Source organism: Ochotona princeps, unplaced genomic scaffold (assembly GCF_030435755.1).
Source record: "Ochotona princeps isolate mOchPri1 unplaced genomic scaffold, mOchPri1.hap1 HAP1_SCAFFOLD_170, whole genome shotgun sequence".
Taxonomy (NCBI): Eukaryota; Metazoa; Chordata; class Mammalia; order Lagomorpha; family Ochotonidae; genus Ochotona; species Ochotona princeps.
The window spans coordinates 102,405-124,312 of NW_026699527.1; the positions used below are offsets into that span (position 1 = coordinate 102,405).

The window sequence follows — 21,908 nt, forward strand, 5'->3', positions numbered from 1 at the left end:
ACAGTGGTTTTCAGATCACCGCATCTCTCCAGATGTCAGTTGGGCAGGACTAGTTTTGAGACAGATCTTTCTTCCGGTCTAGCCCTCCGGCAAATGGGTCCTGGTACTCTTCTTCCATGCACCCACTCCCTGGGCAGGACGGGGAGGGTCCCAGCAGGCGCTGGTATCTGCTTGATCAGCGTCCACCTCCTTCCTCTGGCCTAAAGCTCTCCAGGGGTTCAGGGTGGACGGCCATATCTTTGTGGGCAGAGTGAATCCTAAAGAAGCTAACACAGGAGGGGGTGGTGGGTGGCTCCCAGCCAGCTGGGCAGGATGGAAGCAGAAAGTGCATCAGCCTGGCTCAGTGAGACAGTGGGTAGACCACAGGTGATGAGGGTGAGGGAGCAGGTAGGAACAGGTGCAAGCAGGGCAGGCCACGCCCCCCACATTCGCAGAGAAGAAAGCCGAAATGGCGGCTGTAAATGCTGGGTGTTGCCTGCGAGTGCCACGTTTGTAAAACCCCAAGTCTCAGAACCCAAGTAGGGGAGAAGGGCGGCCCCACAAGAGCAGCCCGGCCCAACCCAGGCCCCAAGCCACAGGGTCTTCCAGGTAGCAGCGGTGGGCTCTCAGGTCCCAGGAGGTCCGGCCCATTGGCCAAGGGTGCCCCATGGCGTGTTGAAAAGCAGGAGAGGATTTCAACTCTGAGAAAAAGAAAAAAAGAGACAGAGGTCTGTAAGATGACCATATGTGTGTGGCTGCTCTGAAGACATGGTCAACGCCACAGACCCGTGGACAAACCCCACAGCCATTCCCAAGCCTTCGCCAGAGCAACTCCTCTCTCTCTAGACACGAACAGGCCAAAAGCATGACTTCCCAGATGCCTTTGCTCCCACGAGTGGTCACATGACGGAGGGCTGCTCAGTAAAGCGACAGCCATCGAGCGTGCTCTGCTAGGAACATCCTAGTATTTCACTGTACAGAAAATAGAGTCGGGAGCCAGAGCTGGGACTTGAACCCTGGGCACGCGGGCATCCGACGCAGGCATTGCGGTGGAACGGGATACCATCCTGTCTATATGTTACCTGTTTCTCAGTCGTACTCTCAGTTAGGGGCAGGGCTGTGGATTTAAACCCAGGCCGTCTGTCTCCTGCACCTCAACTCATTTTTAAATTTATTTAAAAGCTCAAGTAACAAAAGGAGAGGGTGGAGAGAGAGAGGGAGAGGGAGGGGAGAAGTTACTCCTCAAATGTTCATTAATGGGCTAGGGCAAGAGCCCAGGAGCTCCATCTGGGTCTCCCATGTGGGTATCAAGGGCCCAAGCACTAGGGCTGCTTTCCCAGACGCATGAGCAGGGAGCTGGATGGGAAGCAGGGCAGCTGGGACACGAGCCAATGCTCTGATGTGGGATGCAAGTTAAGCTGATATGCCACCACCACCCCCCGCTTTATTCAACCAGCTGAGGGCGGTTGGCAGCAGCCAAGGCACAGTCCCTCACCGTTTTGGAAGAGGAGAGGGTGGACGTCAGAACCATGCCTGTGGTCTGGGACTGGGACACGGTCACGGACTGCCTGTAGAACCATCGCCGGTACTGTTCTCGAACCTGGGGGTGGAGACGGAAGCCCAGGCAGAAAGCATGGATCCAGAAGCCACAGCTCACCCAGGGGCAGAGAGGGCAGCGGAGGAAGGCGGCATCGGGAGGTGGAGGTGGGGGCAGGGCGGGTACCCACTCACCTGGCGGTTGAGTAGGCAGTGGATGAGGAAGATGAAGACGCCCTGGAAGCTGTTGATGATGGTGAACAGGTAAGCCATGACAAGTGCTGCAGATCCAATCTGGAAAAGGCCCAGCACCCAGGAACAGCCCAAGATGAAGAGCTGGGCGAAAGCCTTGAAGGTGAGCAGCCTGTTTTGGGATGGTGGGGGAGGAATCACAGAGAGTCAGGCTCCCACAGGTGCCTGGAGGGGTTGGGGGGCATGCATCCAGGGACAGAGGAAACCGCCATGTAATGGCAGGTGCCACTGTGGGGGCCATAGAATGGAACCTCCGAGCCCACATACAAGCAAACCCAGTCAGGTAGGCATGTAAAAGCTACCCAAAGTGAAGGGGCTTTGGGCCCAGCCACGGAGACACCAGTTGACACGTCTAGATGCCACGCTGGAGCACTGGGGGTCAAGGCCTGGCTGCAGCTTGCTGCTCACACAGAGTGGCAGACAGCAACTGATGGTCTGAGCGCTCGAGTCCCTGCACCCACGTGGGAGACCCAGATGCAGTTCCCAGCTCCTACATTTGGCCTGATCTAGTTCCAGCTAGTGTGGTCATTTGGGAAGTGATTCATCAAGCGGGTTCTCTCTGTCTCTCAATCAAGCTGTACAATACACATACACAGCCATGTGGATTGTGGGCAGTTCATTTTTTAAGATCTAGTCATTTTCAAAGGCAGTGTTAGTTCGTTCACTGATCCACTGTTTCACCCTCAAATGTTCACAATAGCCAGAACTGAGCTGATCCAAAGCCAGGAGTTTCTTCCAGCTGGGCAATGGAGCAGCCAGGACTCGAATCAGCACTTACTTGGGGTGGTGGCACTGCACCCCGATTCCTGTGTGTAGTGATTACAGGCTAGACAGCCTCTCATGTTAAGTCTCAGGGACACGTTAGACATGCCAGTAAAGCCCACATGAGAAGCATTACTGCAGAACAAGGTGGGGAGGCGAGAAGCGGGAGCCACACCTGGTGTCCCTGAGTGTGGAGACTTCAGTGTTGACACTGCCAAGCTTCTGCCGCAGGATACACAGCGTCCAGGTCAGCAGGATGGAGTTGACCTACAAAGCCACACAGAACGAGTTGAGGGGAGCTGGATGAACTGGCCATCCCAAGGGAATCCTGACCTGCATCCAACCCCCTGCAGCAAGCAGCCCTGGGTGAGCGGGACACGGCCCATCACAGACAGCTTCCTTGACTGTTATCCCTGCGGCCAACCCGGCAGAGGGCCAAGACACACCTGCAGGCTGTCCAGCTCCCACACAGGGCCACCCATGGCTTCCCTGTCCCAAGGTCTCCCGGCAAGCTCCTCCGCCTCCCTTCTCTGTCATTCTCCCTTTCAGGTGGATGGATGGATGGATGGATGAATAGATGGATGGATGGATGGATGGATGGATGGATGGATGGATGGATAGGTGGATGGATGGATGGATGGATGGGTAGGTGGATGGATGGATGGATGGATGGATGGATGGATACGTGGATGGATGGATGGATGGATGGGTGGGTGGGTGGGTGGGTGAATGGATAGGTGGATGGGTGGATGGATAGATAGATAGATAGACAGAGCTTTTTAACAAGATGACAAAGGGTTGGTGTTGAGCAACAACAAGGCCTGAGGTCCCACATGACCACCAGTTCAAGACCTGGCTGCTCTATTTCCGAGCCAGCTCTCTGCTAGGCTTTTCAGATGTTAAGAAAAAAAAAGTGTAGGGGGAGAATTTCCAGTGGAACACAGCTTCCACACTGTCTCTCATCAACCCTCTCTGACCCTAGGGTCTCCTGCTTCTAACTCCAGAACACTCATTCGCAAATCCACCTGCTCACTCACCACTATGATGGTGCACACCGGGCCCAGGAAACTCCATACAAACCCTGACTCCTTCTCCAGCCAACAGCTGTGGAGAGAAAGCGCCAGCCGTTAGGATCAAGTCCCGACCCCACAGCGACTCCTGCTGCACGGGTACCTTCCTGGGCAAACAGCCTTGAGACGCTGCTGGCCTCGGGCTGGGACTCTAGTTTATTCTCAACCCCTGGCTCTCAGTTTTAACTCTCCTTGGGGAGCCCTGCCTCGACTCAACCATCACTTCTTTGGGGACACTTCCCCGGCTACCGCAAGCTAAGCTATCCCAGCCTCATCCCCCATCTCTCCAGCAAAGCCCACTGCATTTTTCAACACATATACTCTTCCTCCTGCTCCTCCTCTTTCTCCTTCTTTTCCTCTCCCATCCCATCTCACCTACCATGTCTTACTCTCCCAAATTCCCAGAGAAGGTGTGTTAACCAGTCTCCGACCCACTGGGTCAAACCTGCACGTTGCGTTTTTAAAATCAGAGCTGACATCATCGCATCTTTTCTTGTGACACCAGCATCCGCTAGGGGAGTCAGTTCGAATCCCAGCTGCTCCACTTGCCATCCAGCTCCTTGCTTATGGGCTGGGGAAGCAGCGCTCGTATGGGAGATGCTGCGTCCACGTGGGAGACCCAGCTGGAGCTCCTGGCTTCGACCTGGCCCAATCCTGGCTACTACAGTTATTTGAAGGGTGAAGCAGTGAATGGAAGATCTCTTTCTGCCTCTCCTGCCCGTGTTACTCTACAGGGATGGCACTCACCTATGCTCAGTCCCATAGCCGCTCGGCTTCACACAGGCGGAGATAGCCACCACCAGCCCTGGGACCCCGTAGCCGAAGGCACACAGGGGCAGCATCCTAACGTGGCGGGTGCCGAAGTAATTCACCACTTGCAGGTTCCTGACCGTCAGGAAGAGCGTGATGGCCTCCAACAGCATCCAGGAGAAGCAGGCGAGGAAGAGGAAGTGCAGAACGCCAGCAATGAGCGCACAGCCCAGCTGATAGGGGAGCGACAAGGAGATCAGGGTCCCCCACCCCCGCCAGGAGGCAGGGGTGGACGGGGCAACAAACAGGGACGGAGTGGACCAAGCCAGAAGCCGGTGCCATTCCCCCCAGCGGGGTGGCCGCTGGGATCAGCAAAACACATCCACTCGCTGGTGAGCTATGTTGTCTGTGACGTGTTATTGGTACACTCTCTGGTGACATGTTTTTTCCAATAAAGTTTTATTAGTACACAGCCATCTCCCCACTTAATCTAGTCTCTGTGGCTGCTGTCGCATCACCGCAGCGGAGCTGAGTAGTCGCAAAGTCCCTAAGCCCTGGAACTATTTTCGGGCTGAGGTTTTAGGGATCAAGTCGGCCCTGATCAGAACAAGTCTGAGAGGCAAGGGACCAGGCAGCTGAATACAGACGGCCCCTTGACCAAGAGTGACCGTCACACCAGCTGACTTCGTGTGAGGGTCCCACAGAGCTCTCCTGGCACCCCACAGCCTCACCCATGACAACCACCACCACGGGCTCCCGCTCCCGGAGCAGAATGGGGACAATGGAGCCGCATCTCCCCCATAGCATTGCCCACTTCCATGATAGTTTGTACTGGCCTCTGCCCCACAAAGATGCCCAGTACAACTCCGGCTGTGGTTCCCTGTACTCCCCCGCCCCATCCTCACAGGGGATGTTTTCGGTGGCCAGAGAAGAGCCAGGGAGGAAGCACTCTCCCACGCGCACACACACACACACACACCCCGGCTGTGGGAGTGAGGAAAGTGGAGGACTCCTGCAACCCCCAAGGCACCTGCAGAAGTGACATCCCCCTGACACCTGTCACCTCTCCAGGGGAGCAGCTGGAGAGCAGCCAAGCCCCCACGGCCATGGGATGGAGACAGAGCAGGCACAAGGGGCCACAGAAGGCCACAGAGAGATGGCAGGACCCAGTACCGGGGAGGGTGACACAGACCTGGGGGTTAGTCTTGTCGAAGCCGATGAGGAAGAGCAGCTTGGCCAAGAAGAGGCACGCGCACAGGTGTGCGTGCATGTAGGTGTTGTGGTTGCGGATGGAGCGGCAGAGCAAGAAGGTGAGGACGGCGAGGGCGAGGCACAGCAAGGACAGGATGATGCCCACGTGGCTGATGATGTACAAGGTAAAGTCCACCTGCCGGGACAGAAACGGGAGACGCAGCCAGCTAGGAGCAGAGGGATGAGGTCTGTCGGTGCTGTCTAGCTTGGTCTCTTGCTCCTGCAGTTCTAAGCCAAGCGTACCTCTCACGGGGAGCTACCTATCCGCCAGGGATGTGTGAGCGCTGGCTGGCTGGGACAGGCAGAGGCTGTCCTAACAGCGCATTCCCTCTCTAACATAACAGACCACGTCCGTCTCATCGTTCTGACCCAGCTCGGAATCCTTACAGCTCAGACGCTTCCTTGACCATGTGGGTTGGTGGAAGTCAAACTTTGGAGTCAGACTGCCCTAGGTTCAACTCTCACCTCTATCCATCATTATCTTCATGACCCGCTCTCAGTCTCCCCCCCACCCCATTTCATGTGGGGAGGCAGCAGTGTGGCATTAGGGGCCAAGCCACCATCTGCTGCGCCGGCATCCCACAGGAGTGTGCCGGTTCAAGTCCTGACTTCTCCACTTCCCGGTCAGTGACCTGCTCATGCACACCTTAGGACCCAAGGGCTTGAGTCCCTGCTACCCACATGGAGAAGAGCCGGATAGAGTTCCTGCCCAAGCCCAAACCGTTGTAAAGCGTCTGAGGACCGAAGCAGTCAATGGAAGACACTTCTATGCTCACCTCTAACTTTTTTCAAACACACCTAACAAACTAGTCCAGCACACAGCAGGTGCATGACAAAGGCAGCTTGTGATTGTTAATAAGTGCCCGCAGCTTCTTGGAATCAACCTTTCTCAGTCTGGAGTCCAACCAGACGGTGATGTCCCCCAAGGACCCGCACCCTCTGCTCCTTGTTTAACCTGGGACTCAAGAGATAGCATCACCAGCACTGACCGTGACCTCCCGAGGGGCCATGATGACCGCCAAGTTGGTGATGTGTCTGCAGCGACAGACGGTGTACGTCTCGGAGTCATTCAGGATAGAACAGCCAGAGCGAGTCCATCTTCCACCCTCCTCATCGGTGTGCCAGGAAACACAGACGGGGGTCTCATGCTTTTGCTTTGGCTAAAAGAAAAAAAAAATTAACTCTGAGTAAGTAGCGTCCGTTGTCCCACAAAATGCACACAAGCCTCTTCAACTTCTTTCGCTGGAAAAATCCGGAAGCCTGGTTCCCCTGCAGCTTCGCCTCGAATGGACTCACTGCAACCCACCTCAAGGGCAGGCATCCAGCCCAAGGGTCAAAACCACCTGGATCATAACGCCTGGCTGGGACCAAGCCCCAGCTCCCTGCAGGTGCACACCCCCAAGAAGCAGCATGAGAGACCTAGAAGATGCTCCTGGCTTCAGGTGAGTTCAGCTCTGCCCGGGGCAGCCACTGAGGGGGTGAACCAGTAGACGGAAGATTCTACCTCTCCCTCTCTACGCAACTCTGCCTTCTAAATCAATCAATCCATCACAAAAGAAAACTAAAAGACATGGGAGAGTTCCTTCCTCTAGGGACGGGACCCTGTCAGTCCCCGGGGGTTACCATAACAACAGAAATGGTCTGTACCTTGGGCGATGTCCCAAGCCAGGATATGATCTGTCTAGTTTTACTACCCAGGCAATCTAGTGTACAAGCAGGCAACAGAGCTTCCAATTGGCCCCAAACGCAGACAGTTCAAGCCACTGGGAGAAGAGGGGGCGCACGGGGGCGACAGGGAGACAAAGGGTTTCCATAGAGACCGTCCCTTGCAAGACCTGGATGTTTTCCAGCCAGTAGAGTACATCTTTCTGAAAGCCGTTTTTCTTCTTCCCGGTCAGGATGCCGCTCACAACCCGGGAGTTCATCTTCAGTCTGTCCACAGAGAGGTCCCAGAGGTCTCGGAAGAAGCGTTCATCCACGAGAGATTCCAGACCCACGAAAGAAACGAAAGCCACGCCAGCTCTGCCTGGAGGACCCCCACGCAAGAAGAAGAAGTGGGGCTAGATTGCCAACCACCTCGCGCGGGCATGCACCACCAGCTGTGATGGACAGCCCGCCCCCCTCTTCCCCCTCCCCCGGAGGGGTGCCATCCTCACCCGTGGACCCCGACTCCTCGATGGTGGAACAGCTGATTCTCATAGCATCTCCTTTGGCTTCCAGGTTGAATAGCACATCCTCTTCCTGGCATCCTCCCGCGACAACTTGGCTCTCCAGATCTGCAAATACAAGAGTGTTCAGGGCATGGACCCAGCAGGTGCCAGGCAGCCTGGCCACGCTGCCTTCAGCAGCCACTCGGCCTCTGCTTCTCGTTTCTCGTCCCTGACACAGCTCTGGCGACAGGATCCATTTCCACTGGCTGTCTGACAAAAGTCAAGTTGGAGAAGGATGTTGGCTGTGGGTTGGGGGGGTCGTTTGTGCTTCCGGAAGAAGTTCAGGGTCCTCTCATGGACCACTAAGAGGTCTGGTATTGCCGGCTCACACTGGGACATGCTCTCCTAGGATGTGTTTTATGGAGACCCCCCGCCCGCCAAAAAAAGAGATATTGGAGGGGTCTCAAATGCAGAGACCTCGTCTGGCCCAGCCATGAAGACGCCACTGGTGGGGCCACCACGTCCCTCATCAGCCTGCCAGCTGTAGGCAGAAGATGGCGGCCCAAGTCGTCGGGTCTCTGGTCATCTACCTGGGAGATCTGGACGAAGTCTTTCTGCTCCTGCCTTCGGCCCTGCCTCGCTCCTGCACCTGCCCACCACCCGCCCCCGCAAAATATCTCTATCCAGCTTGTGTCTCTCTCACCGTCTGTCTCCCAGACAAGCCTGCAAGGAGTGATGCGATTAGATTAACATGGACAGAAACCACACCATCATCTCTCTCTCTCTCTCACACACACACACACACACACACGCAGGCTCTTTTGTCTTTGTATTTTTTAAACATTGGTAAAGCAATCCTCACCCAGGCATGAGCCAGCCGTGCCCGGCAGATCCTACTCACCCAAGCCCGGTGTGCGAATGGTCTGGCTGTGGTTCCCAGCGGCGGAGGGCAGTAGGAGGGCCGCCAGGACGCTGCTCTTTGTGCTTTCCAGTAAGGCCGTGGCCAGGGTGGATGCCTCCTCCCTGGTGAAGTTGCTGGACCTCTTGGATGTCTGCTCAAGCACAGAGGTGAGGTTGTTCACTGCCGTCTGCAAGGAAACACAGCTCTTCTCTCTCTCTCCCTCTCTCTCTCTCTGGCAGTAGAGGCCCCAAGAGAGATAGAGGGGTCCCCTCCCATTTCAGTCTTTCTGTCCTGCTCCACTGGGAATGCTCACGTCCCTGCTGGCAGGCAGCAGCAGGTGAGCACCTGCGAGAGTGTAATTTGCACATATGTACCCTCAGACCCAGACATTTCTCCCCGCCAGGAATCAGTCCTCCCAGAAGCACACCTAAAGCGTTCAAGGAAGCTCCCCCCGCCCTCCGCCGGTGGGGTTCATCTTAGGATCATTTGCAGAGAGCGCAGGAACCTATGGTTTGGAACTGGTGTGGTGGCGCAATGGGCTATGCCACCATCTGCCAAGCCAGCGTCCCATACGGGGCACTTGTTCGAGTCCCAACTGCTCCACTTCTGATCCAGCTCTTCTGCTTACGAGATTGGGGAAGTAACAGAGAATGACTCAAGTGCTTGGGTCCCTGCATCCATGTGGAAGACCCGGCTGGAATTCCAGGTTCCTGATTTAGCTTAGCCATGTCCTGGCTGCTACAGCCGTGTAAGGAGTGAACCAGCAGATGGAAGAGCTCTGTCTCTTTCTCTCCAACTCAAAACTTTTTCAAAAAAAGTTGAGCTTATTTTTACATAAAAAAACCCCACGAGATCCTTGTATAGTCTCCATCCCATCCATCTTCTGTGGGGGTGCACACCGTCAGTCCTACGCCCACAGCACGTGACACGGTAACTCACAGCCTGCTAACCCCACAGGACCCTGCACTCCAGGCAGCCCAGACGCTCAAGGCTGATACGCCGGAAGGAAGGCAGCCGATGCCACTGCTACCTTCAGAGTCGCTGCGGTGGTTTCGTTCTTACAGGTGTTGTCCAGCACACCCAAGGCGGAGTTCATGAGCCTGCAGTAAGCGGCCTGTATTCCGGGGGAGACGATGTGTCAGCATGGATCCGCCTACCCATCCCCACACTCCACCAGTGTGTCCCATACCAATGGGGACCCCCATTCCCCCAGCCGGGGTAGTCCTGGCTTCTCAGAGCATCACAGTTCGTGGTTGTAAATGGACCAAGTACAAAGCAGGCATCTATGATACAGCACACAAGGGTACTTCCAGTCTTGGATAGACAAAATTACAAGGTGACTTTAGGAGGGGGTATCTAGGGCCTCTTGCATTCTGTTTCGGAGTGCCTGGCTCGAATCGCAGATCCCTGCTCCTGCACACCCCAGCGGGGAGTGGAGACGCCCCGAGCACGTGGGTCCCTGCCACCTGCCAATGGGAGACCACGCTGGAGTTGAGGGTCCTGGACATGCCCCACCCAGCCCTGACTGAAGCAGGCCTTTGGGGAGTAAAGCAATGGATGGATAATCTATACGCATTTCTTTACCACTCTGCTTTTCAAAAGGCAAGTTTCTTCAGGAACAACAATAAAAAATGTTTACTCTGGGGCCAGAATCCCATAAGGGCACTGGTTCAAATCTTAGCTGTTCCACTTTTTATTGTTTTGCTGCCCCTACTTCCCACCCAGCTCCCTGCCTGTGGCCTGGGAAAGCAGTGGAGGACGGCCCAAAGCCTTGGGACCCTGCACCCGTGTGGGAGACCCAGAAGAGGCTCCTGGCTCCTGGCTTCAGATCAGCTCAGCCACTTGGAGAGTGAATCACTGGACGGAGGATCTTCCTCTCTGTCTCTCCTCCTCTCCGTCTCTCTCTCTCTCTTTGCAATGAAAATGAATAAATCCTTAAAAAAAAAACAACCCGTGGGGAATGGGGTGGAAGCTGACCTGTGGTTTCTGGGGAAGTCTCAGGCATACTTACATCTTGTGGGTCCCTGGCTGCTGCTGCTGTGTGGCATTGCTGCTCCCACTTGCCGAGAGAGTCCACGTCACTCCTGCACTTGAAGGGAGCCTCTGGAGAAAAGACAGAAGCCGTCACACCACACTTGCACCTCGGCAAGACACTGGCGAGGTCACAGCATGCTAAGCCACCGCCTGCGGCACCAGAATCCCACAGCGACGTAGGTTCAAATCCCAACTGCTCTACTTCGCAGCTAACTCCCTGCTCGTGCGCCTGGGAAAGCAACAGAGGATGGTCCAAGCGCTTGGGCCCCTGATACCCACATGGGAGACCAGATGGAGCCCCCGGCTCCTGGCTTTTTAAATATGTGTATGGGTAGAATCCATCACTACTAGACCAGTTCTGCATAAAACATGTTGGCAAGCAAAATAGCCAAGTCCTGGCTGCTCGACAAACCGATAGTCTTGCCAATGAGATGAGAAAAATCTAACACTGAGAAGAAAAGAAACAACAAAAGAAAAAAATAACCCCCCCCCAAAAAAAAAACCAAAAAGAAGAGAAACGTATACATGACTAGAGAGCAGGAGACTCAAGCTGGGTCAAACAAACATTTGGCACCCAGAGCTGGACCCGCGGGGGGCCTTGGCCGACACCCAGCCGGGGCTATAGTTACTTTTACACCTGCTGTTGCCGTGTCCCTGGGCACTTTCCGGCCAGAAGCCGGGGGCACAAGTGCAGCTGTAGGAGCCCAGGGTGTTGGTGCAGATGGAGTTGGGGCTACAGGGGTTTGGGTCCAGCAGGCATTCATCCGCGTCTGCAAGGCATCGGAGAAAGGGGCAGGCGGGGCATGAAGAAACAGGCCAGCCTGGGGGTGTGCTTGCATGCTCCCCGGCACGGCCCTGGTTTACAGATTCCATCAGACATGTGGGCCGGCTACTGTGGGCGGCGCTCAGGGTGCTACCTTACAATAAGCTCCTTGGAAGGGGCAGAAGGAACACATTCAAAAAGAATGGTTAAAAATACACTAAACACGAGGCCAGCACTCTGGTCCCACTAATCCTCCACCTGCAGTGCCGGGATCCCATACGGGCACCAGTTTGAGTCCCAGCTGCTCCACTTCCCATCCAGCTCTGCCTGTGGCCTGGGGAAGCAGTGGAGGACGGCCCAAAACCTTGGGACCTTGCACCTGTGTGGGAGACCTGGAAGAAGCTCCTGGCTTCTGGCTTCAGATCAGCTCAGCTTTGGTTGTTGTGGCCACTTGGGGAGTGAATCAGTGGATGGAATATTCTTTTCTCTTTCTCTCTAACTTGACTTTCAAGTAAAATAAATAAATCTCCTTTAGAAAATTAAACTTAAAGATCCCAAATGAACAAGTAACGAGTGAATGAGATGTTGTTGTTGTTAAGAAGCGCAATTTTCCTTAGGAATTGAACAACGCAAAATGCCCTCCTGCAGTATGGTGGATACACAGTTCATCTCAGGCCAACCTTCTAATTCCTCCTAGTGGGGGATGACGATTGGGGGGTGCAGCCCCTTTGCAAGCCAAGCTAGCCCTGTGACAATTACCAAGAGCATGGGATGGAAGTCCGGACCACCACGGGGGACAGAGAGCCACCCAGTCCCGAGCGCCGCTTGGCAACTTCTCTCCTTAGAGACCAAGGGCCAAATCTTTCCCTTGGAAGCCAGAAGGGAACCAGAGATGGTCACAAGAACCCCCAACTGGTGACCAGCTCCAACTGCTGGTCACGCCAACAAGACCATCCTGGAGCCCTGAATGACATCTCGTTTAACCCAGGGCCCGTGTGACCAAGCCCTATAAACCCTACAAGCAAGAACGGGCAGCCCCGTTCCGTGTTTCTGTTTGATACCCACGGAGACACCATTACCTGTACATTTCAAAGCCTTGAAGTCCTGGGGGGTCCAGACGCCGGTAGGGCGGAAGCCAGGCATGCAGGAACAGTTGTATCCTCCCACTGTGTTACCGCACACCGAGTTAGCACCGCAGATGGTACGGTTTTTGGAGCACTCGTCTATGTCTAAGGAGAAAAAGGGGGTCCCCATCAGGGCCAAAGCGCCAGCAGCTCATGTGGTCGCCGCCCAACCCCCGGCTCCAGCCTTCCCTTCTAGAACACACAGTCGTCATTCAGGGAACAGCTGTGCAGAGACACGCACTCACAAGCCTCAGAAATTCACCACTCGCCAAAAACCCTGACCCCTTCGCTAGCTGGATGAGACCTTGGGAATCCGGCCCTAATGGAGCTTGCCGACCTTGCCCTTGACTTTAGAATTACAGAGAAAGATCTTCCATCTGCTGGTTCACTCCCCTCCCCAAAGGCCTCAATGGCCCTCAGCCAAGCCGACCCAAAGCCGGGAGCCTGGTACCTCCTCTGGGTCTCCCACATAGGTACAGGATCTCAAGGTTTTGAGCCACCCTTTACTGCTTTCCCGGGCCACAAGCAGGGAGCTGAATGGGAAGTGAAACATCTGGGCCTTTTACTGGCCCCTCTGTGGAATGCCAGCACCTCCAGGTAGAAGATGAGCCAGTTGAGCCATTATGCCAGCTCCTCGCCCTGGCTTTCTAACCCTTTCACACTATAGGGTCCAGATTCTCCACCGCTGTTCCTTCCATGTGCTTAGATGATGCCGTCTCTCTAGGATGCACCTCTACTCGTTTCCCAAGATCACCCATCACCATAGCAACACACAGCTGCAGATGGGAGGGGTCGGGAGCTGGGACGTTCTCCATGCCAAGTCTGGCTCTGGCAATGCCCTGGGTGGCATGGTCTTCACTGCACCCCCCCACCCTGCTCCCCATAAATTCCCATGTCAAAGCCCCAACACCTGGGGTAAGTGTTTGCTGCTTCCCTACCCCTAGCACTCGACGTGATGCTTGGACAGGGTAGCCGCTCTTCTCACGGAAGAATGCACTGATACATAAATGACTCTCAGTCCAGAAAGTTTGAGGCTTATCCCAACCTCCCCACTTCTCTCTCTCTGATAATAGTCCTGGACTTGAGTCTCCCCAACCCCCAACCCTAGACAGCTACACCCACCTTCGCACAATTCTCTCCGTCCCTTGAAAAGGACTTCGCCACTTGTGGAGTCGAATCCATCCTTGCAAACACAATGGTAGCTTCCGACTGTGTTGTGGCAGATGGCGTGCTCAGGGCAGGTTTGGGTTTTCTTGCATTCATCTATGTCTAAGAGAGAGAAACACAAAAACAGCCCTGGTTAAGGTCCAGCGCCCAGCCTCCCTTGCAACCAGGCGAGATGGTAAGACATTCCCATCAATGGAGACAGCCGATCAATGGCAAAACGTGACGATCACGGGTTGAGAGAGCTCCTCCTTAGCATCTACAGCTCTGGCACTCACACGGAGCTGGTGTTTAATTAGGTGGTGTGTAGAGAGCTGCCCCGCCCCCATTCCTACCTTGACAGGCTGAGTTGTGAAAGACAAACCCGTTGTGACAACGACAAGTGTAGCTTCCTGCAGAATTGACGCAGTCGGAATCCCTGGGGCAGGTTCCATTGCTGTGGCATTCGTTGATGTCTGGACAGGTCCAGAGAAGAGCAAGGAGGGTGACCGTGCCGAGCGTGCAGACCCAGCGGAGCCCCAGAACCCCGCCTGCCTGTGAGCCAATAGTACCTGTGCAGCTGAAATTGCCTGAGTTGCCTGGAACCCAGTTATTGCCAGTGGGTGAGGAGAAGCCAGGCAGACAGCTGCACCTGTACCTTCCCCGCATGTTTCTGCACTCGGAGTGAGGCCCACAGGGTGTGGGGTTTTGGGAGCACTCGTTGACATCTTCATGGAGAGAAGGGCAGACAGAGAAGAGAGAGCGAGCTCCCCCCTTGCCCCCGTCCCTTCCCAGTCACAGACTGCACCGTCCAGAGACGTCGGTAACCTCCTCTCCCATCCAGCAGCGTGCTCTCCGTGCCGTGTGACACTGGGTGGTGATATCTGTCCCTCCCTTGGAACCCGAGTATGTGGCAACAGCACCACGCACTTCTGCCTCGTTCTCCTGAGACACCCGCCCGTTCTCAAGACTCAGCCACCACACCGTGAGGAAGCCCAGCGGCCATGACATTTGATAGGCAAACAGGGAGTTTTCATGGAGAGAGAGGGAGCGGGTAAGACGGAGATGGGGAGATGGGAGTGGAGAGGGGGAGAGATGAAGAGAAGCAAAGCGGGGTGAGGAGGGGAGAGGAGAGAGAGCAGGAGAGGGAGGGAGGAAGAGGGGACGAGAAGGAGAGAGAAGGGGAGAGAGAGGAGGGAAGATGGGAGTGGGGAACACAGGAGAGGCTTCGACGCCTGGGGGTCCTCACCGCCCACCACCTCCCCATCTCCCACCCAGTGCTGGAGGGGGTCCGAACGCCCACACACTCACCTTGGCACGTCACTCCCAGCTCTACAAAGCGGTTTTGTCTGTTGCTGGGCTGATAGCCCTGCTTGCATTCACAGTAGTAACGGCCAGAGGTCATGTTGTGGCAGATGGCATGATCTGGGCACATGGTGGAGTCCACACACCCACCAATACCTGCGAGACAGAGGGGAGGGCGAGAGTGAGTAAGATCTGGAGGGAGAGCGAGGCTGAGCGAGCGGGAACTCAGAGGTGACACCCCGCACGCAGGTGGCCAAGAAGACAGGCTGATGGCTTAACCCCTGGGACCTGCAATGCCGTCGGTTTTGGAAATCAGGCAGGTGTAAGGTAAGACAACGCAGCACTGAGCCTGGAATCCAACGTTGCTGGGTGATCCCGACAGATGACGGGCACATGGAGAATGGGTTGGAGTGATATGTCTATGAGCCAAGAATTATTATGTGCTAAGAGAACGGTCATGGTGGCTGGCATCACAATGCAGTTAAGCTAAGCTTTTGATTGCAGCGCCGGCATCCCACAGAAACGTCAGTTTGCATCCCGGATGCTCCACTTCTCCTCCAGCTCCCTGCTTGCAGGCTGGAAAATCAGTGAAGGACGGCCCAAGTCCTTGCGACCCTGTATGCATGTGGGAGACCCAGAAGAGCTTCTTGGCTCCTGGATTCAGATTGGCTCAGCTCTGGCTGTTGCGGCCACTTGGGGAGTGAAGCAGCGGACAGAAGATCTTTCTGTCTCTCTTTCTCTCCGTTACTCTACCTTTCCAATAAAAATATTAAAAAAAAAAAATAGACTAGCTTGTCCAGGTGTGACCCACGCAGCCACAGGGCTCTCTGTCAGCCACACACAAGACCAGGAGACAGGCAGAAGAAAGGGATGTGTGGGACATGACCGTCAGCCGTCGCCCACAGAGGTGGAGGCAGGACAGTGATAGTTCGAGCCCCGGTTGCTCCCATTCTAGCCAGCTCCGTGCTAACAGCCAAGGAAAAGCAGCAGAAGATGGCCCCGGTGTTGGAACCTTGGCCACCCACAAGTGAGAAAATGGGTGAAGCTCCTGGCTTCAGCCTGGCCCAGTTCTGGCCACGGTGGCCATCTGGGGGGAAGAGAACCAATAGATGAAGGAGCTCTCTCTCTCTCTGACTTGAAGTCTTCTCCAAAACCAAATCCAGTGTACCCCAAGCATCAAGGAGGCTCTGACTGGCAAAGGAATGAATTTCCAAGCAATTTCAACTCCCGTCATTGGTTGTTCCCAGCCCGCCTCTCCAATGGCCGAGACGATCCGGAAGCAGGTGTGTGTGTGTGTGTGTGTGTGTGTGTGTGTTTACAGACACTGGCACATCATAGATGCTCAACTAGAACATGTGGGAGGAATGGGTCACTCTGCCTTGCCAGGCTCAAGGGCAGAAGCAGAAGGGTCTGAGGAAGACCAACAGAGTAACAGAGAATGCAGTTCTAGACCCAAACAGACAGTTCAAGCAAAGAGGAGGAGGCACAGCCAAGAGCACGGGCGCCAGAAGCGACTCGGGTTATCTGGAGTCAAGGGGAAAGGAAGTGCTAGGGCCCTGGGGGGAGACTTCGCAGATCGCCAGGGAGGGGAGGAAGTGAGGCAAGGAGGTGACACATACAGAATCTTCCAGAGTGTGATAAGACTTGTTAGCTCAGAGAGAGCTGGGAGCCTTGGGCAGCGGGGGAGGGTGGTTGGAGCAAAGCAAGGGTGTGCGTGTTGGAGCACCCTCCTGCTGGCGCCAGGGATGGTGGGAGGCGGGGAGGAAGCAGCCTTGCTTGTCTACTAGAAGAAGGAGACGGTCATACCCCCGCAGTGGCAATGATGAAGGCAACACTGCGTGTGTCTTCATTTATCATTCCAAAGGCGAAAGAAGAGACAGAGAGCAAGCTTCCACCGGCTGATTCACTCCTTAAATGATCGCAGTGGCTGGGGTGGGGCCAGGCCCACTGCCAGCCGCTCACACAGGGTCTGAGGCAAGGAAGGCCACAAGAACGCCATAAACGCACAAGAATGCAGGAAGACGTCCCCGGCAGAGGCACTGGAAGGGTGGGGGTGGGAAATTGCAGACCTCCTTCCGGAAACGACACACCATCCGCCCACCCTTGGGCCTGTCAATCCCACCCCCTACCCCCAGTATACACACACACACACTCACACACACCCATGCATGCGCCCTGCCTCGGCCAGCTTCCTCTCTGTGCTAGACCTGCCCCTTTTCTGCCCCCACCCCTTGCATGCCACCCCCTTCTTCCTCAAGTTCAGTGTCTCCCAACGCAGATCCACCCACCCCAACCCAGACCAGACCAACATCCCAACCCCATGCCTCCAGACACCCCACTTTGCCACCATTAGACATTCCCCCCGCCCCAAGAAGCCGCAATTCCATGGTTGTGTGATTTTTTAAAAAAACTTTCTCTTTTTGTTAGTACAACCCAACTTCTGTGAGGTCAAGGCCAAAGCAGTGGTAAATTTCTTGGAGCTAGTGCTGTGGCACAATGGGCTAAGCCACCTTCTGCAGTGTCAGTAGCCCATGTAGGTGCTGGTTCGAGTCCCAGCTTCCCTTGCTTCTCATCTAGCTCCCCCTCTAATGCATATGGGAAAAACAGAGGCTGGGCCAGGTGCTGCTCACGTGGGAGACCCGGATGGAGCCCCTGGCCGTTCCTTCCTTCATGTTCAATCCTGGCGCCCAACGTCAGCACTGCAGGTGCAAGGTCACAGCACACCCACCCAGGGTCAAATGCCCACTCCCTGTACTGTGATGGACAGCCTTGTCTTCCAATTGCGGCTGAGCCCCCCTGCCAGGTGGCCAATAACACTACACCCAGGCCTGGCCAGCGTGGGTGTGGCCAGCATGGCCACCAGGTGGGGTTAGCTACCGCGTGGGACACCGGCATGCTTCAGGAACGCCCAGAATTCAGTCCCAGGTTCCAGTCCAGCTCCCGGCACACGCACACCCTGGGAGGCAGCAGGTGGTGGCCCAAGTACTTGGGTCCCTGCCACCCACGTGGGAGACCCGGCTGGAGCTCCCGGTGCCCAACTTGAGGCCAGTTCAGCTATAATAATTGCAAACATTTGGGGGGGTGGAATCAGTGGATGGAAGATTCTGTCACTCTGCATTTCAAATAAATATATTTTTAAAATTATTACACAAGGTTTCTGACCTCAAATAACCTTGCATATTTATTGGGGGGGGTACAATAGGTTTGGATAGAAGCCGATTATGTGGAATAATCAACCTCATTCTTAAATCCAGCATCTCCCAGACTTATTATTTTTATCAATTAGAATTTTTTACATGTGGGGCTGGGGTGGTGAGCCAGTCTATTGAGCCTCCACCCATAACGTCAGCATCTTTCACAGGCTCCAGTTTGAGTCCCGGCTGCTCCGCTTCCAACCCGGCTCCTTGCTAATGTGCCTGGGAGAGCAGTAAAGGATGGCCCGAGTGCCTGGGCTCCTGCAATTCATGATCCAATTCCAATATCATCTCAAAAAGCAAGTCCTAAGTGGGAATTATGAGGCCAGTGTTCCAACCATGGCAGGGCTGTGGGAAAGATGCTGGCGCGGTTGGCCCTTCGGTGCCCCTGACCCAGCCTGAGAAGGGATTTCTTGGTGTTTGGAGAACCGAGAGACACACAACAAGAACTCTACCAATCAGACTCGGAAGGGAAAAGGTGTTTGAGAGTCACAAATGAACAAGTGAGGATTGGAGCTCCAGAAGGGAGTGGCTCCATCATACCAAACAGAGAGCAAAGGGGATTATCATGGCAGTCAGGAGGTGCCCTGAACCCTTCCCTGCCCAGCTCCCAACCTGTGGGTCCTTACCCAGCCTACTTACCCGTCGAGGTGGGGTCTGCCCCAAGTGGACTGGGTGACACCCCTCTGCAGATGCCACAGCACCCTGGGGAGACAGAAAAGGAGCAGGAATGTCACAGAGACCAGTGTTATAGCACAGCAAGCGAAATCGCTGCCTGGGATGCTGATATTCCATAAGGGCGCCGGTTCGAGTCCCGGCTGCTCCACTTCCTGTCCATCTTCTTGCTTGTGTGCCCGAGAAAGCAGCGGAGGATGGCTCAGGTCCCTGGGTCCCTTCCGCTCACGTAGGCAACCCGGATGGAGTTATGAGCTCCTGGCTTGAGCTGGACCCAGCTCTGGCTGCTGCAGGCATTTGGGGAGTGAGCACTCTCTCCTTGAACTCTGATTTTCAAACAGATCTTTTTATCTTAATGCAAGCGTAATTGTCTTAAATATAAAAGCTGCATTGTCGGAGGGATGGTGCTTCTCTTAACAGGAGTTCCCAGGAGATGTCTGATATTCCCCTTACAGATCAGACCCACATGAATATTCATGTTACAGTGTATTATATTAACACTGCATTGTGGTATTTAAATTTTACAACCAAGTAGGGCTTTTCATTTGCATTTATTTATTTGAGAGACAGAGCAAGCAAGCAAGCACCAAGCCACTAACTGACTCCCCCAAATGCCTGCAACAGGTGGGAGCAGGGCAGGCAGAAGTTGGGAGCAGGGGACCCCCTCTGGGGCTCCCACGTGGGTGGCAGACAGCCAGCGTCTTGAACCGTCACCTGCTGCCTCCCACTGTCTACACTAGCGGGAAGTTGGAGTCGGGACACACCGATGCAGAAAACAGGCGCCAACCCACAGGCCAAATGTCCACCAGAAGTGAGGGGATCCATTCTTTAGTACTTTAAGGCTGTGTAGCCCTGCTGCCCTCCCCCCCAGCATCACCACCATCTTCATCAGCATTATCATCTTCATCACCATCATCATCATTACCACCATCATCACCTCCTTGATCACCACCACGCTCACACCCTCACTGCCACCACCGCCGCCATCACCAACATCACACCCTCGTCACCAGCACTCACACCATCCTCCTCTCTGCTCATGAGCATCACACAGGATGAGGGGTGACATGACTGAAATCTGTGCCAACACCCAAAGCAGTGACACAGCAGGTCACTACCATCCCATACCGAAGCACCGGTTCAAGTCCTGGCTGTCCCACTTCCCATCCAGCTCCCTGTTCAGGCACCCGGGAAAGTACAGGAGGCTGGCCCAGGTGCTTGGGACTCTGCGCCCATGTGGGAGACCCAGATAGAGTTCTGGGTCCCTGGCTTCAGCCTGGACCAGCCCTGACCATGTTGGCAATTTGGAGAAGCGAGCCAGTGGGTGAGAAACTGAACTCTCTCTTCCTCTACACGTCAGTTCGGCTTCACCGGTGACCAGCTGAGCAGCTTTGGAACCCATTTGTAATCTCTGGGCTCTGCTCTGCTTGCCGTCATAAGAACCAAGATCCAAACCCAGGAACCCCACTCCAGTGACCAATGACACAGGGCCCAGGGGGACACAGAGACACAGGGAGACAAGAACCCAGACAGGAAGGCGCTATCTCATGGCTCAACTTTGAGCAGAAATGTGACCAACCCAAAGAGTATCTCCCCAACTTCCCCCTCCACCCAACCCCAGTCGCCACGACAGCTGCCGCTATGGGAGGGGAGAGAGAGGAACAGAGAGGAAGGGGTGGTGGGGAGGAAGGGAGGGAACAAGAAGGCAAGGATGGAAGAGATGGAAATGGAAGTGAGAGAGAGAGAAACTTGCACTTGCTGGTTCACTCCTGAAATGGTCACGCAGCCACGGCTGAGCCAGCGCCAAGCCTGGAGCTCCATCCAGGTCTCCCAGGCAGACAACAGGGCCCCCAAGTACTTGGACCATCCTCCCCCACTCTCCCAGGCACCTTAGCAGGGAGCTGGATTGGAAGCAGAGCAGCCAGAGCCCAAAGCAGCAAGCAAACACTCTGACGTGGGGCACCGCTGTCAAGGGCAGCAGCCCCTTCCCTTAACGCTACGGAAACACAGACTACTTGGCTTCCAACCTTGGGTCCAAGCCCATTGAGCCGAGCATCCTACCCGTCTGCCTCCATCACACACCTCAGGCTCACGGGCACAGGGACCATCCCCTGTGAGCTTGCCCAGCTCCCCACCATGACCTCAGCAGCCAGAGCGACATCCAACATGGAGCGGGTGTTCTCAAACCCCGTGTCTGGGCTGACACCTGCCAGTGTGGCAGGAGTTGGCCAAAGCCCCCCAACACACACACACACACACACACACACACACACGCCAGTGCAGGTGTCCACAGTGCCCAGGCCCCAGGGATAACCCCCGGCTGCCCTGCCTGTGGTCTCTCCACCCACCCTGCCCCCTGTCCAGCTCCCACTCACCCCAGAAGAGGAGCAGTAGGCTAAACTCTCGCATGGTGCCGGGGTTCTGCCTGCAAGGGGAACCCTCCGTGCAAGCTATCTACCAGGAAGGCAACGTTACTCAACGCCCCACACACAGCGTGTCACCGCGCCCTCAGTCGCTGACCCCGGAGGAGGGCAAATGGCCAGCCCCAACTCTTCCCTCTAACCTCAAACATGGGCCGGGCTTTCTTCTCTCCTCCCAAGCTCCTTCCCTCTCCTCTTCTCCCCCTCCCCCATGTCCATCTCCCACACTCCATGTCCCCTGATACATGAGCTGCCACTCCTTGTTGCAGAAGACCCAAGCTCCTGTTAGACTGACCTGTTAGACTGGCCATCATACAAGCTTCCTCAGGTAGGGAAACCCCCACCTCAACTCCCCAACATACATATTAAAAAAGCAAAGTGAGGTGGCTGATAGTGTGGTGGTTTAGTAGACTAAACCTCCACCTGCAGTGCTGCCATCCCATATAGGCACTGGTCCTAATCCCGGCTGCTCCATTTCCCATCCAGCTCCCTGCCTGTGGCCTGGGAAAGCAGTGGAGGACGGCCCAAAGCCTTGGGACCCTGCACCCTGAAAGAAGCTCCTGGCTCCTGGCTTCGGATCAGCTCAGCTCTGGCCATTG

At 55.4% G+C, this 21,908-nt stretch overlaps 1 protein-coding gene across 1 annotated transcript; it reads right to left on the bottom strand.

The window, feature by feature from the left end:
* Window positions 1-656: 656 nt before the first annotated feature.
* LOC131477914 (adhesion G protein-coupled receptor E1-like) lies at window positions 657-21,413 on the bottom strand. Its single transcript, XM_058659769.1, has 21 exons — window positions 21,265-21,413; window positions 18,857-18,919; window positions 15,027-15,176; window positions 14,288-14,443; window positions 14,072-14,191; window positions 13,695-13,841; window positions 12,411-12,677; window positions 11,283-11,455; window positions 10,663-11,127; window positions 9,682-9,765; window positions 8,652-8,838; window positions 7,757-7,876; window positions 7,436-7,626; window positions 6,590-6,760; window positions 5,542-5,736; window positions 4,347-4,582; window positions 3,567-3,633; window positions 2,705-2,796; window positions 1,711-1,879; window positions 1,475-1,579; window positions 657-680 (listed from the first exon to the last, which is right to left on the bottom strand). The coding sequence occupies exons 1-21, from the start codon at window positions 21,296-21,298 to the stop codon at window positions 675-677; spliced, it is 3,198 nt and encodes a 1,065-aa protein (XP_058515752.1). The 5' UTR covers window positions 21,299-21,413; the 3' UTR covers window positions 657-674.
* Between the last annotated feature and the right edge of the window lie 495 nt (window positions 21,414-21,908).

Coding starts and splice junctions, on each gene's coding strand:
- LOC131477914 (XM_058659769.1), bottom strand. CDS start 21,298: ATGCGAGAGTTTAGCCTACTGCTCCTCTTCTGGG. Junction 7,627..7,756: donor CGAGGAGTCGGGGTCCACGG/GTGAGGATGGCA, acceptor GGGGTCCTCCAG/GCAGAGCTGGCGTGGCTTTC. Junction 6,761..7,435: donor ACTGGCTGGAAAACATCCAG/GTCTTGCAAGGG, acceptor TTTTTCTTTTAG/CCAAAGCAAAAGCATGAGAC.